Source organism: Miniopterus natalensis, chromosome 5, assembly GCF_054644295.1.
Source record: "Miniopterus natalensis isolate mMinNat1 chromosome 5, mMinNat1.hap1, whole genome shotgun sequence".
In the NCBI taxonomy this organism is placed as follows: domain Eukaryota; kingdom Metazoa; phylum Chordata; class Mammalia; order Chiroptera; family Miniopteridae; genus Miniopterus; species Miniopterus natalensis.
The window spans coordinates 49,386,312-49,403,652 of NC_142085.1; the positions used below are offsets into that span (position 1 = coordinate 49,386,312).

Genomic DNA, 17,341 nt, shown 5'->3' on the forward strand with positions numbered 1-17,341 from the left:
ATAGCTAATTACAAATATTTTTTATCTTTTAATTTATGAAACGTTAAATTTTAAACATACTTAGCTTACCTAGAAAGCAAAACGCCTGCAATACTTACCAACTGCTTTTTCCAGATTTATATCAACTAATAAATCATCAGGTAAACTGAGGCTTTTTATATACATTTGCAAAATGCAACGGATCCATGATCTTATAGTTAAGGTTTGAAAAGATACACAGCCTGAATTAGAAAGTGCTTCACATAACATGCTGCAAAGATAAATTGATAGATATTAAAAACAAAAATAAAACCTGGCAATAAGTTCCAAGTATAAGAGATTAAGGAATGAAGAAAAACATTCTAACATACCCCACTTGTTGGCCTCACAGACAAACACAACTAATGCAGACATGCACTGCTGGAAATGAACACTACAGATACACACAACAGGATATTTTATTTTTTTAAATTGTTTTTGAATGTGTTTTTTTGTTGTTGTTTTTTTAAAATTGATTTCAGAGAGAGGAAAGGAGAGGGGGAGAGGGAAACATCAATGATGAGAGTCATTGATCAGCTAACTCCTGCAGGCCCCCTACTGGGGACTGAATCAACAACCCAGGCATGTGCCCTGCCCTGACTGGGAATAGAACCTTGGTGTATGGGAAGATGCTCCAACCGACTGAGCCACACTGGCCAGGACAGTAACATTTTTTTTTTAAGCAGGCCATGAAACATAAGTTAGCTTTCCTACTACTACTACTGTCAAAATGCTGATAAATCTAAAAGCAAGGAACTGCCAAAATGAAAGTACTTGTAGTAAAGATCAGGTTTTAACTGAAAATTTTTACTTTCCTGATGTACTAATCTAGCATGAGTTTACATTGATGTGCATATCTGAAAGAAAATCACTTACCTATTTTGGAGGAAATGACTTAAATATCGTGCTACAACTTTAGGGCAGACGATATCATCCCAACCAAAAAGTTGTATCATTGCTTTAACTGGTTGAGGCTGCAGATCTGATGGAGCTGTGCTGGGCATGTCCATTGCTAGCAAAGTAAAATCTAGATTTAAAATGAGAGAAACTTATAGTGAAAAATTGTTAAAATCCTTTTGCTGTCCCAAAATTACATCAATAGTGATTAAAAAATTAGGCCTAAATAATAAAATGTCCTATTTAGAAACATAGAACAAAAAGCTAAAACTAAAATAAATTCATGTTGTCAAAGAAATTTCTGTCGGAATCATCTAGATCTCTAAGAAAGGGCCCAGAATAATTTATCTCAGCATTATTGTTATGCATCTATAATGGCTCACTCAGATTGCAAATTCTAAACGTGATGTTTCTAATGTGCCTTCCTCATTCAAAAACCCTTTTTTGAAAACTATTTCTGGCACCTGCTCTTCTCCAATCAGGCTAATTTACTTGCCACCTGCCACAGATGAAGTTCCCTCTTACCTTAGACACTGCACATTCTCTTCGATTCAACTGTAGTCTACAAAAAAAAAAATCTATGACACTCTGCTTTCTTCAAAACCTAAGCCTAGGAACTAGAATTCCTTGGTTGACCATGTTAAACAGATATACTTTATTTTGTGATTTCCAGGGAACCCCCCAACTTAATTTGTACTATATTAATTTATGTTTGTCAATAAATTCCTTATCAAGCACTGCCTCCAGGCAGCTCTCTCAAATGATGGCCATTTAATCTTCCAAACCTCTCATAAAATTTGCCCTACAGATAAGGTGAGTTTACTCCTTGATCTACATTGCTGCTTCTAGAACATTCTCCCTTCCTCCTCCTAAAAACCTCTAGCTTTGGTTCTCATATCATCTGACTATATCATCCACCAGTTCCCCTTGTTGCATTCACCTGTGGCTTCCTAGTTCACCTACCCTCATTCCTTAAAGACTGTAGCTCACTATCATGCTAACAGTACTCGTCATAATCCTTGATGAGTTTTCTTCCAGTCTCCTGGACTTTCAGTTTCTTGAAATTCTCTCCCCCAATAACTCTACCCCCCACGGTGATACCAAGAGACCTTGGCATTAACAATAAATACAATCTCTCCACAATTTCAACTTTGAGGACCCCACTTTCTGGTACCAAACTAGCTTTCCAACTTTCCTCCTGTAGGTCCTCCAACAATTCTTTGATTCCACGGGGACCTACAATTCATGGACCCTACAACCTTTTCTTCTGTCCCTCACTGCCTCTGTGCCTTCCTCTCCCTTTTTAGGCAGCTTGACTACATGGTCCATTATTACACTGTGTACCATCAACTCCCTTGCTTCATACTTGATTTGTTGTATTTGCCTGGAAAAACCAACTCTTGGTTTTCTCCCTACATGTATCCACTCCAGGGCAAATGGCTGGTGAACAACCATGCTGACTGGTTCCACTTTAAATTTATGACTACAAACTTTAAGTAGGCCCTTAGAGCTGGTCCGCATTCCTACCTTTCTCTAGTCTGTTCAGTGTTTCGTTCTCCTAGCAGACACTGCAGACCCTCTCTCCTCTCTCCATCATCAACCAGCACCTCCTCCCCATTCTCACTTCCAGCTAATGTCATTAGTTAAAACTTCACAGAAAAATGAGAAACATCAGAAGAGAACTACCACAAGCTCTCACCATGTCTACCCAGCCACTTCCACTGGGGCCTATTTAATCTGCCTTCTCTTCTGTTATTACAGATGATCTGAGGCCAGCTCCTCTATGGGACCCCATTTTTCCTGGGTACTGAAACACAAGTGACACTCAGGCATCATCATCAATTCTCCCTCGCTCCAGAACATTCCTGTCAGCATTACAAATATGCTGACATTTCTCCCATGTTATCAAAATCTCTCTGATCCCACAGCCCCCTCCAGCTAACATCCCCATTTTTTTGCTTCTCATAAACAGTGATACTCGCAGTCTGCAATTCCATTTTTCACATCTTCTCTTGAATCATCTCCAGTCAGGCCTCTGCCTCTACCACTACACCAAAACTACTCTTCAAGGTCACCAGTGGCCTCCCTCTTGCTAAATCCAACAACTGATTCCCAGGCCTACCTTACTTGACCCATTAACAGCACCTGAGCTGTTGATCATGTCTTCTTCCTTAAAATGCTATTGCTTGATTTCCAGGGCACCACACTTCCTTAGTTTTCGCTTACCTCACCGGCATTCCTTTTGTAGTCTCCTTTCTTGGTTACTCAAGAGGCCTTGTCCTCAAGCTTCTCTTCTCACCAAAACTTACTCTATAAGCGACCTCATCCAATGCTTAGCTTTACAGACTATATATCAATCATTTCCAAATTGAAATCCCCAGCTTGGACCTCTTCCCTGAACCCTAGGCTCATTATCAACGTGTGTACTTAATATCTCTACTGGGATTATAAGAGAGATCTAAAAAATGTACAATATCAAAATCCTAGTCTTCCCTCATAAAACCTGCTCCTGCCACAATCTTCCTCATCTCAACAAAACAGTGATCTATTTTGATTACCATATCATACCCACTTCAAAAATTCTGTCAGCTCTACCTTTAAAATACTTTCTCTGACTTCAGACTAGAAATCTGACCACTTCTCACCACCTCTACTGCTACCACCTCAGCCCAAGCTGCTTGTTTCTGTGATGTTGCAACAGTTCCCTAAGCGGCCTCCCTGTTTCTCCCCTGGCCTTCCTATAGTCTATTGTCAGTCTAGCGGCCAGAGGGATCATATCACTCACCTGCTCAAAACTTTCCAACAGCTTCCAATCTCAGAGTAAAAACGAAAGTCTTTATAACTGCGTACAAGGCAGAATACAAACTAGCTCAAGCGACACCAGCCAGGGCAAGCTCTCATTACCTCTGATCACATCTCTGACTGCTCTCTCCCTTTCTATACCACGCAAGCAAGCTTTTATGGCTTCCCTGTAGTTCCTCTGTCACACCAGACATACTCTTGCCTCTGGACTTCTGCATAGCATGGGTCTCTCTCCTCCATTAGGCTTGCTGAAACGGTACTTACTCAGGCCTTCCTGACTACCCCTATTTAAAATTACAACCTGCCTCTGGCCTTCCCTATCCCTAGTCTCTCCTATGTTTTTCTTTTATTCCACAGCATTTATGACCATATTACAAGTTATACATTACTTATTTATTGTTCTCTCCCCCTACTAGACTATAAGCTCCATGAGAACATGTAGCTTATACATGAGAAAAAGAGTCAGTCCTTTTTTCCTACTGGTATTTCCCCAATGGCAATAAAAGTGTATTCATCGACTCGGTTTTTTGTTGTTGTTTTTTGCGGGGGGGGGGGGGGGGGGTGTTAAATGCAGGAAAATTTTTTCTCCTAACCTACCTATATTTAAAAACAAGCCCCAAACCCACACATATTTTGGGTATATGCCACTTACTTTCAGCACCTAGGACAGCACTGACTAAACTTGTGTGCTATCATTTTTGTTCACTGGAATGATGAATGGAAGAAAGATAAGTAATATCGGTTACTAATGACTGCTTTGATTATACTGATTGAATATCAATATTTGTTTTCATAGACATTACAGCAGTTGGAAAACCGATGCCCTGTCACAGTTTTTCGATCGATCGTCCTTTATGTTGTAATTATAGACATGCTACCAGAATTCAAGATCTTTTAAAATTTGTATCATTCAGTCTTTTATATGGCACTTTTAGATCAGACTTCCTCAACCACACAAGGGTACCTTAGGTTTTTCAAAGCATTACAGTTAAATACACTACAAAACTTCATATAAATTGCATTTAAAGACATGCAGTCACTGTAGTGATCTCTGTCAATTCTAGTCCTTGTTGACATATTTTGGGCAAAATATCCCTTGAATCCTGCTCTGAGAAAGCTACATACATGCACATGTTCAGATTCTCGCCTACAATGTCATGTGATTCAGAGCCCCTTAAAGCCTAAGGATATGTCGTCAGGCTAATAATCAAATCAAATAAAAATTACAACCTGAAATAGAATCTAGTATAATTCCAAACAATAACGTTCCATATACTCGATGTCATTCTGATTTCATCTACTTGGTGTTGAAGTAGAATTTCCGCTCTACTCATGCTCTGTACATATGAAACTTCACCTGACTGAGATTATAGACACATATGATCTGAAAATAAACAACCTGGACTAAAATACATCAAATGCTACTTTACTTTCTATATATTACACGCATAAGAGAATTTCATGTACTTTCAATAATTTTAAGATTAAATCTTTTTAGCAAATAAAAATTTAATTTTTACCTTTATTAAAAGGAAAATAATAAACAAGCCAAAGGATCCTAATTAAAAAAATATGTAATTATTTTCATCTTTCTGGTTGTCAAAATATTTAGTACACTTACAAAATAAGAGTTTGTTAACAAACAAACAAGAAAAAGCTGACAGAGTTTGCAGAATGATAACTAATTAGCAGATTACAAAGCTGACCTGCAGCGGTATCCGCAACTTGTGAGAAAGGCACTGTTTGTAACATTCTCTGACTCTTCAAAAATGAAAAGAAATGTCTCCATAGTGCACTGGCAGCTGCAGCAAGGTGGCGCTCTTTAGCCAACAATGAAGACTGCACAGCCAGGTCCACATTTTCTTTCTGAAGTTCCTGACACAATTGTTGATGCATATCCCTAAAAAGAAATAAAAATAAAGCTAGCACCCAACAAATGCTTACAAAAATCATCTTTAAATACATTTTGGACTTTTAACATTTATACCACATGAAAACTGAAGGGCCATTTTATATAATTAAAACCTTTATGCTAAGACATTATGCATTTCTGCTTATTTGATGGATGAATGATGGCATATTAAGCACCATAAAGTTAATGTTAATTACTGTCAACCATTAATTATATGCTTTTTAATATGTCAGATCTAAATGAGAAACAGGCAGCTTCAGAATGAAGGTCTGCATTTTGCAACTCACTATGACAAGTGATTTTACGTACAATCTAGACATGAAAACAATTTTTTAAACCATTTTCTCCTAAAAGCTTTAGGACACTGATGTACCAAGAGGAAAGTAAGTATATCTGGCTTCTGTGTAGCATTCTAAGTTAAAATATTTTCCTTGTTTAGAAAAGACATAGACCTTGTACTATTATACAAAACTGTGATGGAAACTATCTTAGCACGCTGGTCCATTTTCACATAGCACACAACAATAAACAAAAAGTTATTATCCATAAAAGAGCAAAACATGAATTCACTACTGTCTCAAATTTTGATTCATCATCTGTTTGTTTTGGGTTTTTTGCTTATTTCAATAGAAAATTTAGACACAGAAATAAAAGAGGGGGAAATATTAAGTAAGATATTTTATAGTGATCCGAAATAAAGCATTTATGCAATATTCCCAGCAATTAATAATATGGTTATTTAAAACTAAATGTACAACCATGATATTACTCCTGTTTCTATTTATATTATGGCTATATCAATTGAGAATATCACAAATGCCTGAATACCAGCCTTAGATTTTCTTTCTTCAACTAAAGGAAAATCAGTGAAAATAACTGATGGAACTAAGGAAGAACGCTTCCTTTGACAGTAGTAGCATTTCATTAAAAAATAATTAGTACTTTGAAAACAGAAAGAAATATGACATTAATTCCAACATTCTTTACGATTTAAATCTAGGGCAAATGAACACATGAAATAACTATACAAAATGCAGAATTAATTAGTACATGTACCTAAAGTAATTCCATAAAAAGATCAAACTGGTTCCAAGGCCACATCTTAGTACTTTTCATATAACTACACATAAGTAAATATTATTATAAGTATCAATTATAGAACATTTGGACTCTGTGATGCTTTACACTGGAATTCTTGGATAATATTTAATACTTCAAGTACCGACCGAAAAAAAGTGTAAAAATGCCTGGGGAAAGATTATCATAGCAAGCAATTCTCATAAAAGCTAACCAAATATCTGCTATGTTCTGTCTGTGTAAAAACCTGCCTGAGATGCTTTCAACTTGAACTAGTGGCTAGAGAACCATTTCAGGTCCTTTAGCTTTGAGTAAGATGAATATCAAATCACAAAAATCCATTTGGCAACTAACTCGACATAGCAAAGTTCATGAGTACATTTCAACACACCAGAGTCTAAGTAAAATAATACCACCATTTGCACAACCCATTTATAGCTTTTTCAAAGTTCTGGTTTCAAAGGATAATAAATTACTTATTATGCTTGGATAGAATAGATTTTGCCCACAATTTCTAAATAAGTAAACTTTTCTTCAGTAACTAAAACCTATTCCCTAGGAAGGGGTATCATTTCTGATCATCCTCTATGTGCTAGAAATTATTTTAAGTAAAAATCAGAACAATTCTATGAGATAGGTATCATTAATCCTCTTTATAGATGATAAAGCTGATAGCAAGAAAGTAAAATAATGTACCTAAAGGTCACATGGATAAGAAGGACTGGCCCTGAAATCTGAACATAAATCTCACTCTGAAGCCTGTACTTTTCCCTTACACACTAAGACATACACTCTTGTGCACTAAGACACACACACACACATTTTAAACACTGATAAATTCTCTTCTCTCCCTACTTGGGTTGCTCACATCTGCTTTACTACCAAGAAAGACTATATCATAACCAAAGTTATCACATTACTACAAAAAATACACAAAGATTTAAAGCTGGAAGTTACTCTAAAAATCATCAAATTCAATTCTGTCTTCAAAAAACGAGGGGGGAAAATACAGCTTCCGGGTATAGAAGTCCAGAGGCTTCTGCAAGGCTTCACTATGAGATAATGGTAGCTTGAGTCCTGACCCCCAATTCCGTACATACCCAAGTTATCAGGAAGAGGTGAAAAGCAGAAACCAGACTGGCAAGGAGCAGCCCAGGCCTACCTTGCAATGCCGCCCTGTAACAGATGCCCAACGCACCTGTGCCTATGTGGAGGAGGGGGTGATGGGTGATGGATTACTGAGAGGATATGTGAGATCAAGGCAAGGAGTTTGTTACTGTTTTGACAATCAAGGACTACCACAAATAAAATGCACCATTAAGGTATATAAGGGCTCCACAAGGTGTAGAGAAAATTACCCAAATGAACACTTGTTTAAGAGACAAATGGGTAGCTTGTGACCCTGAAAAACTTTGAAAACTTAGTTTTTCATGTGTCAAATGAGAATAATGCCCTACTATCCTCCATGGAGCTGCTAAAGTATCAATCACACCACTTAGGTAAAAAATTTAGACCATAAGGCAAGATAATATTTTAGTTGCATCGATACTGCTTCTAAATCCTGATACCCATGTTCATAGATGCATTATCTAGAAAGACATGGGCTTTAGAAACAGGAACACCAGAGTATAAATCCTACTCTGTCACTGCATCTGTTGTAAGAGCTGTAAATGGAGCAATTATTATTCTTGGTCAAAGAATCAAAGATTGTTTATTGAGAACAGATGTGCCAGCCCTATTCTATGGCTCTGAACTTTATTAATTAGTTTAATCCTATAGGTACTATTACTATCCCCATTTTATAGACAAGGAATCTATGTACAGAGAAGATAAATAATTTGACTGGCTCATACTGTTAGTGAGCAGCACAGCCAGAATTTGAACCCAAGCAGTCAAATGTAACTACCATGCAATTATGCTACAGCTACCTCAAATGCCACATTACTACCCAAATAAATAATACACGTTTTAAATGTCACATTGCTGTATTAATTCATTCCTATGCTAAGTTCTATATAAAGGTGGTTACAAAGTAGTATAACATCCAATCTCAGATGGCAGACCAGGTATGCACACATTAAAAGTTGAACACTTGTGGGGAGAGTAGACTATTCTAAGGGATCCCAAAAGTCAATGCCATGATAATTTAAAACTTTCCTGTGGCCCACAATTAAGTGAATTTGCAAGACTGAAGAGAATAAATCAGAGATCCAGTGTCAAGTATAGCAAAACAAGCATGCTTGTGGCAAAGCTGCCTTATGGTTTTACAGAATACTACCAGTGAAGTGCTTAAAATAAGGTTGCTTGCCCCATCCCCAAAATATGGTATAGTAAGAAAATAGGTCAATAAAACAGGATTACTTTTAGGAATTACCCTTGTAATTCTCTTAGTCTTACATTTAAGAAGACTATGGGTCTCAAATCACTAGTTTTTCAGTAACACTGCACAGTATTTTATGGTACACCAGTAACAAGGATCTACCTCAGTAGTCCTCAACCTTGACTACCATCACAAACATCTTGCAGAGCTTTTTAACAACACTACTGTCTTGGCCATCCTAAAGCTCTTACTGCACCTCTAAGTTTGAGGCCAAAGCATATTACTTGTTTTTAAATTCTGATTCAATAGGCCTGGGGAGGGGCCTGGGAGTCTACATTTATATTAGGCAGATGCTGTTAGCCCATGGGCCACACTTTAAGCTGTCATCTTCCTGCTTTTCTTGTCTATGAAATGAGAACAATAATAGTTCCTACAGAGTAAATTAGTTAATTAAAGTCAAACACTTAGAATAGGGCTGACACATATATTCCCAATAAACAATCTCTGATTTTCCAGTCAATAATAAGTGCTTCATTTATTAAATATGACCTATTCAACTCATGCAACTGGTAGCCCACAGTTCCTACTGAGTACCAAGACCATATGTAATTCTGTATTAGACCCATTAGAGGGTTGAGACCCATTCCTCTACTCTGTAGGCATAAATGTAAAACAAAGTACAAGTTTTATACTAACTCAGAGAAGAAGGATCATCCAGGGCAGCAGAAGAAAATGGGCATGGAAATAATTCTCACAGGACATGTTAAGGACTGAAGAGGTGAAAAGGAGAAAAGTAAAAGCACAAAGGCATATAAAATCTACAAAGGCACAGAAAATCTATTCACCCTCTAATTCAACGCGTACTACAAATGTTCTAGACAGTAGGGATACAAAGTTACAAAACAAAGTCTCTGCCCTTCTGGAGCTTATATATATTTCTAACAAGAGACATAATTAAACATAGGTATTTAACATCTTAGATTGTGGTAAGCTTTAAGGATAAACAAGAATCAACGTAAGGGAATAACAAGTGATGGGAGCCAATATTTCAACTAGGATGACCAGGAAATACCTTTGGGAAGGCAACATTTAAGCAAAGACTAAATTAGTAAGGGAGGGAACCACAAAGATATATGGGGGAGAGCATTCCAAGAAGAAACAGCAAGTGCAAAGGTGCCAAGGCTGGTGTTTTCACCGGCTCAGGAACTATCAGGAGGCCAGCTGGCTGAAGCACCGTGGGTCACAGAAGGAACAGCAAATTGATTTAGAAGTAGCTGGGTTCCAGATCACATAGGGTCTTGTAAGCTAAGGTAAGGACTCTAGATAAAATCTAAATGGGTAACAAGCCACAAAAGGAGAAGAGTAACATGATTTACATCTCAAAAGGAACATATAAAAGAGCAAGGTGTTTGGGGGAGAAGGAAAACGTAACCATTGTGACTATAATTGAAAATTTTTACAGTAACATTATGAGGCAGTACGTTAAAGAATAGAAAATTGGCCCCTATTTGTTGTCATGTTTTCTTTATTTCACTTCACAAGAAGTTACTCAGTACCAGTCACTGTATCAGATGCAAGAGACACAGGAATGATTAAGGCAAATCCTGCTGTGAAGAAAAAAAAAGAATTCAAGACTTCATTCTGAAGATAAGAAGGAGCCACTGAAGAATCTTGAACTGAGGAATGAATGGTATAGCTGAATAGCGTTTGGGGAAACATTAATCCAGTAATGGCAAAAAAAATGGGTTAGAGCAGAGATTTTCAACCTTTTTTATCTCATAGCACACATAAGCTAATTACTAAAATTCTGAGGCACACCAAAAATATAGTTTGCCAACCTGACAAAAATAATAGGTATAATTCTGATTCATTCACACCTGACAGCTATTGTTGTGTTGGCTGCTGTAATTTTTTTTATTTGACAATCTAAGGGAGAAGAGGTCAGTGGCCCTGACTAAATAGCCAGGTATTGCATGTTTCATAAATTCTTGCGGCACACCAGGGTGCCTCAACACACCAGTTGAAAATCGTTGAGTTAGAGTAAAAACTGACTAGAAACAGGAGAAACCTATGTTGAAGCTTCTGTACAAGCTAATGTTTAATTCAAGTTACTTTATGAAGAAAAAAGAAAGCTAACAGTAATTATTTGCCATTTTGTGAAAGAAAAAGAAGTAGTCTATGTTAACTGCTACTGCTAAGTTTTGGGGGGAGGAAACAAAGTCAGGAGTAACAGTTAATTACTACAGAAGGAGAGTATAACTTGATTTGAAAATAGAAAATTTAAGTAACAAAATCCAAAAAGGGTTGGAAAGCTGGACCTAGAGTCCAAGAGTACATTCTGACTCAGGAATCACTCTGCGTGGTAGTTTAAATGTCTCTTACATGTGGTACTGTATTAGATGCTATTAAATATGGTCCTTGCTCTCAAAGAATGAACAATTCAGTGCTGAGACAAAGGTAAGCACAGAGTATTAAAATGGACAAAAAAGATCATTTGGATCAACTGGGGGGTTTGATGAAGGCTTCTTGGAATAAACAAGCCATTACCAGGTTATGGAAGTTGTGTTAGCAAACTGAAAAATAAGTAAAAGGAAGTTTCAGAAAGTTGAAATTACATGAGTGAACCACAGAGACATGAAATTGCATGGTGTACGAGGAGACTCATCAGTATTACCAGAAGACGAAAGGTCAAGGGCACAATGATGGAAAATGAAACTAAGATACTGATGGGGACCAGGTCATGGAGGGTCATGTCACCTAGAAAGTTAGAGCTACTAGTAAACAGTTCTTTCAGGTGAAGAGAATCAACAGAGAGAAAACCAACTTATAGACCCCACATGTATCTTCCCAATACAGTAGTTTGTTCCCGCTATAACCCAGAGCTAACAAGGACTACCTTATACACTCATACATTTAAACACTTTGTGTAACTGCACAGGGCTAATGTTACCATGCTATCTGTCTTTGAAATATTTCATTAAAAAACCCAGCCTGGTAAGCATGTGCACGTGTGACATGGTACACAGACAGATACACATACTACTCATTACAATGTACTAGTGATACACTTTGCCAAGGCTTGAGTGCTATTTTACGTTCTCATCTAATAAAAGCAAGCACGACACACCAATCTAACATTACTGGCACAAAATAGTGCAAATGCTCTCAGCAAATGGGTGCTCTACTGCACTTTTCTGAGTTGAGCAAGTTTATTTTGTTATGGTCTCTGTTTTTGTCATTTAGTCTGTGTCTAGGGGAACAGTTTAACTTATGATCAACAAGTAATAGTCCTGGACTTAACACAGATTCAAAGAAAAATTATCATGCTAGAATTAATATTTAAGTTTTACAGCACCTCAAGATGCCTTCAAGGAAGTAACTAAGGGTAAAGATCGCATTTAGGCTTGGTTCAAGCCCTTTGACATTACAACTATAAGATACTGTAGGCAGATAAATGTTATGACTTAGGAATTTCTAAAGGAATAAGAGAGCAATCACCACCTGACCATGACAACTCCTTTCCAAAGGAGTAATGCTACATAATCCTGTACTGCTTATATTCAGTTAGGGTGTTCATTTCCAGGAACTCATCTCCAAATTTAATAGCAAGTATGTGGGTGTAAGAAATGGTCTCAGTATAAAACTAGTCAGTTTCCAGGTTTGCCTACTAGCAGAACATCACGTGCGTGGGTGAGATCATGAGTTATGATCCAGGATCTTTGTCCCTGACATTAGAGGCACTTCAGAGGTAAGGCTGCCTCTGTAAGAAGTCTCACAATAAAATAGGCACATATTAGATAAAATACTAATGTTGGCATACTGGTCTTTGGGATTTCAAATATGATTCTCTTCCTCGTTAACTATAATTGAGCAAACATGCATATACTATATCTTATCTAAAATTATAAGCTATGTATAGAATTTGCATACAAAAGGAGATGGAAAAAACCTTAGGAATTGGTGGCTAAAAAAGGAAATCAGAATATATATTTATCTGCAATACAGGCAATAATGTGAACAGAATATTTATAAAAATTGCCTTTATTTTGAAACAGAGATCACAGATCTATCAAACTTAGCAACACTGGAGCCAATAATTACTAGTGATAATAAACAAATCTCACAATCTTTAACTTTCCCCTCCCTCTAGCCCACATGCTCCTCCTACTTCTCTCTCTGTCTATTCCATCATACATGGCCACAAATTCTTTGCCTCTCCTTGGATCTAGATCTGTGACTGCTTTGACCAACAGACATGACACTATGTGACTCCAAGGCTTGGTGATTAAAGACCAGGGAGCTTCTGCCTTGTTTGGTGGGAAAACTCAGTCTTAGAGACCTGAAATGCCACCTATAAAGTATAACTACCCTGAGAACACACTTTGGAAAGGCCCTAGGTAGCAGTTGAGTCAACTGTGCCTGCTAAGCCTGTCCTCCAGCCATTCTAGCTCAAACGCTAGACATGTTAATGAAGAAGGCACTCAGGAACTGGATCCTCTACCTTCAGTTGGTATAGTTCGCAGCCCTGTGAATTACCCCCAGACAGAATCATCTTAGTTAAAGGCCCCAGACATGGTAGAACAGAGACGAGCTGTCCTTGGCTTTCCAAATTCCTGACCTAAAGAATCTGTGAGAATAAAAGAGTTGCTGCTGTGGTGTTTTATGCCACTATGTTTTGTCAGGGTTACCCACTATATACTAACTACTATGTAGCAATTAACAATTAAAAGATATATATACCTGACCTTAGGGAATTCACATATGGGGAAGGGAAAGCAAATATTTTTCTTCATTATAAGTATAACCAACAGGTAGTATATGCAACACTGCAAAGGCAGACTTAAGAAAAAACAGCCTGCTAGGAACCATCTATAACAATCTCAGAAATTCTAGACTTGTTTTAGGACAAATGAATTGCAAAGATAAGAGTCATTTGAAGAAAAGCTATTGTATTTTTCTACCTGTCCTCCAAAACAGCTATATCAAGCATGTACTGAGACAGTTTATGTTTCATATCATATTTACTCTCCATAAATTTTATTCGGTTCTGTTGCTTTCACATTTCAACAGTTTTTTTAAAGCAAGTTTTATTTAAATTTTCCCTAGAAATAGAGTAATTAATATGTTTGTGAACCTGAGACCATCTTTTAAAGCTAATTAAGAAAAACATCTCCCAAAAACTAACTTAATTCTCACCATCTCACCAGCAGGCCTTTCTGTATATCAAATACAGCAACTTAAAAGAAAAGCTTAATCTGAATTTTATTTTTAAAAAGCTGTTACTAGTCAGTCCATAAGATCAATCATCAAAAAGAAATAAAAGTATAAACTTGTTCAGAACACACCTGTATTTAACAGTCAATAAATTTCTCAATTTTAACTTAGTTATTCCAGGTACTCAGTTACACACAGTCAGCTCTATCCTCAACAGCTGCAATTATTAGAGTGTATTTTACTACTTGTGTTCAGTAAACAAGTAGGGGAATGTGCTTTTGGCTTAAAAGAATTCAGGATCATTTTATTAAAGGTAAAGACTCAAACATTTTTTGAGGTCAAATATTCCACCACAAGTTTGCTAGGGCTAAATTCCATTTTTGAGTACTTTTTCCTAATTGGTGGTAATAAATTCCCCAAAAGAAAGAGTCTAATGGTAATGTTGACTGATTCTTTAACTACGTGCACCCAAATGCTCCTGTCACAGTGAAATTTGCTCTGTAATTTACCTTAATGGACTAGGTGTTTCAATAAATACTGAAAATGTCCAGTCTCTTTTCCCTCCATTTAAATCAAATCCACTTCTAAGTCAAAAGACTGTACCAATGTATAATTACAATAGTTAATGCATTGAGAAAAGTGGCATTCTTTGATAAATAATTTTTCTAAAACCTCTTAAGCATTCTGCATCCTCAATATTTCTCTTACACTCAAGAAATGCAGTAAATTAAACAATAAGACACTATTAACCACTGCCAATTGTGATAATGGATCTAAAAACCTTATCTTCAGCTCCAATAGTGACTAGGTTTTCAGTTCAAAACAGTCAGTCAAAAAGGACCCAGAAATGTTTCAGAAAGAATTTTCTTTCTCAAAAATATAATCAAATTTTAACAGAAATAACAGCTTAGTCACCACCGTAATATAATGCTAAACCTGGGATATAGGTTTTGGGTTATGGGTTAGAAGTTTATAAACCCCTTGAAATTATGTGTAAAGTTTGTATGTGTAAGTTTGTTTATTTTTATGACGAGAGGCTATAGTTTTATGAGAGTCTTAAAAAGGTCTATCTCAAATGAACTGAAACCTACCAATTAGATCTGTCATTCTTCTTATACCACTTTATAAACATCTAAGTACAAGCTAAATGTTTCCTCTAGATTTCTTACCCTGAATCCTCCTTTTATTTTCCTACTCATTGCCTCTCCTGTCTCCAACAACCCAGCTGTAATGTCTGTGTATCAAATACACTAACCTAAAAGAAAAGCTTAATCTGAATTTTATAAAGAAAAAGCTGTTACTAGTCAATGTATAAAAGCAATCATCAAAGTCATCAAAAAGAAATTAAAGTATAAACTTGTTTAGAAGAAATCTATATTTAACAGTCGTTAATACATTTCTTAATTTTAATTTAGTTATTCCACATACTTGGTTATATACACATTTCTCTCTAGAGATGCTATTTGCCATGTTTATTTTACTGTAATTCTTTAAAAAGGAAGAAAAGATAGAAGGGGAAAAAGTTTTCCTAAAAGATTACCCACTGAGTCAGTGATCTGTGAGGGTTAGTATGAAGCTCCATTATAGGGGCTGAGAGCCTCAAAGGATTTTGTTATGTCACTAGTTTCTTTTTGAAAGGTTTCAGCAAATGAGCCATTTTTTCTAGTTCTGCATGCTTGGGGGCTTGATACATGTTATTTGTACATGACAGGTTTCATCTGCATAGCACCACTGGTAACATTTATCTGCACATCAAAAAAGCACGCCTCACGTAAAAAAATTATGCATATACTGGGATAAGAAGTGGTGAATAAAAGATCTATGATATCTCATAAAATGAAACCAAAATACAGGAAGATCAGCAACTGGGTATAAATGTGCAAGAAAACTATAGGAGCATATATACCACAAAAAAAAAAAAGGGGGAAAAACAGAAAGGTCTTTGTTTATAGTGATAAAAAAGTAAGACTTTGTTTTAGCATACTGTGAATTTTAACTAGAAATGGGGAAAACTAATTTACTTCAAACAAGATGAAACTTTAGGATCAAAGCTTCATACAGCTTTATGACCAAAAAAGAAATACTTCAAAATAAATTTTAATATAGTTTCCATTGTTTATTAACCAAAAAAAGAAAACTAACCCCTGAAATTTATCTTGTGGGGAAAAAATGTTCAGATTGACCATTGCTGCGGTTCACAATTAAAAACCTTTGCTAAAACTTAAATTCCTTATAGGAACGCAACTTTAGAGAACACAGAAACAAAGAAAAAGGTAACCAAATTTAAAACTACTTTCCTTTCAGAAATGATAATCAGCTTAAAAGCATCCCTGTAGAAGATTCTGAAAGGAGGGCACAACCTACATATTTGAATAAAAAGGTAATAACAAGGTTATTTCCAAATTTCCAACAGATGATATATAACACATTCTTTTGAGAAAAATCAGTATTTTTTCTTTGTGAAGAAGTGTACATCAAGTTAAAGAGTTTGCTTCTATAATTCATCATCTTTCAGAACATAAGGCTATATTAGGCTCCAATAACCCCCTACTCCTACTCTTCTCAGCATTTGGTAATATAGACAGTAGAACTAATTTTCTGTCATTCAGGAAGAACTGTTGGATCACTACACTTGTATCATCATCACCTCTGAAACACAGCAAAAATCACTGTTAGAACCAATGGTTTATTAGATCGAACCCACCATCAACAATGTCAACTCTGCCTAGCCGTGTTAACAGGAAAATGTTTTACGAGTTCCACCAGTGGGCATCAATTTAACTTCCAGCACCAGCTCTGCTGTAAAACCGTGAACGTAATTTATAGGGTGACCTGCGTGTGTGGGAAGCAATATCTAGGTGAAACTTCTCACAGTCTGACAAAATGCTTTGATTTGCACCATTCAGATGAATGAGCAAAAAGAGTTTAAGCAATCACCACCAATAGCCTTTATCTCCAAATGCAGTAAAAATTTATTACTCTATGAGTGCAACCTATTGCTTTAGAGCCAGGCTTGATAGAATAGAAATGATTGGATAAATATTACATTTTCAACTGGTACACATCTTGTCCATTAAGTTTAAATATTGGACAAACTGAGT

General features: G+C 36.4%; 1 protein-coding gene across 2 annotated transcripts in view; it reads right to left on the reverse strand.

The window, feature by feature from the left end:
• The window catches only part of MMS22L (MMS22 like, DNA repair protein), a 103,116-nt gene that overhangs the window by 28,405 nt on the left and 57,370 nt on the right, over positions 1-17,341 (reverse strand). For both annotated transcript variants that reach the window (XR_015714577.1, XM_087817523.1), the window contains exons 15-17: positions 5,424-5,617; positions 895-1,045; positions 99-250 (exon numbers count right to left, since the gene is read on the reverse strand). Coding sequence is in view for 1 of the 2 variants with exons in the window: in XM_087817523.1 (XP_087673649.1) it covers positions 99-250; positions 895-1,045; positions 5,424-5,617 (497 nt within the window). In the remaining variant the exon portion in view is untranslated. The remainder of the gene's footprint in view (positions 1-98; positions 251-894; positions 1,046-5,423; positions 5,618-17,341) is intronic.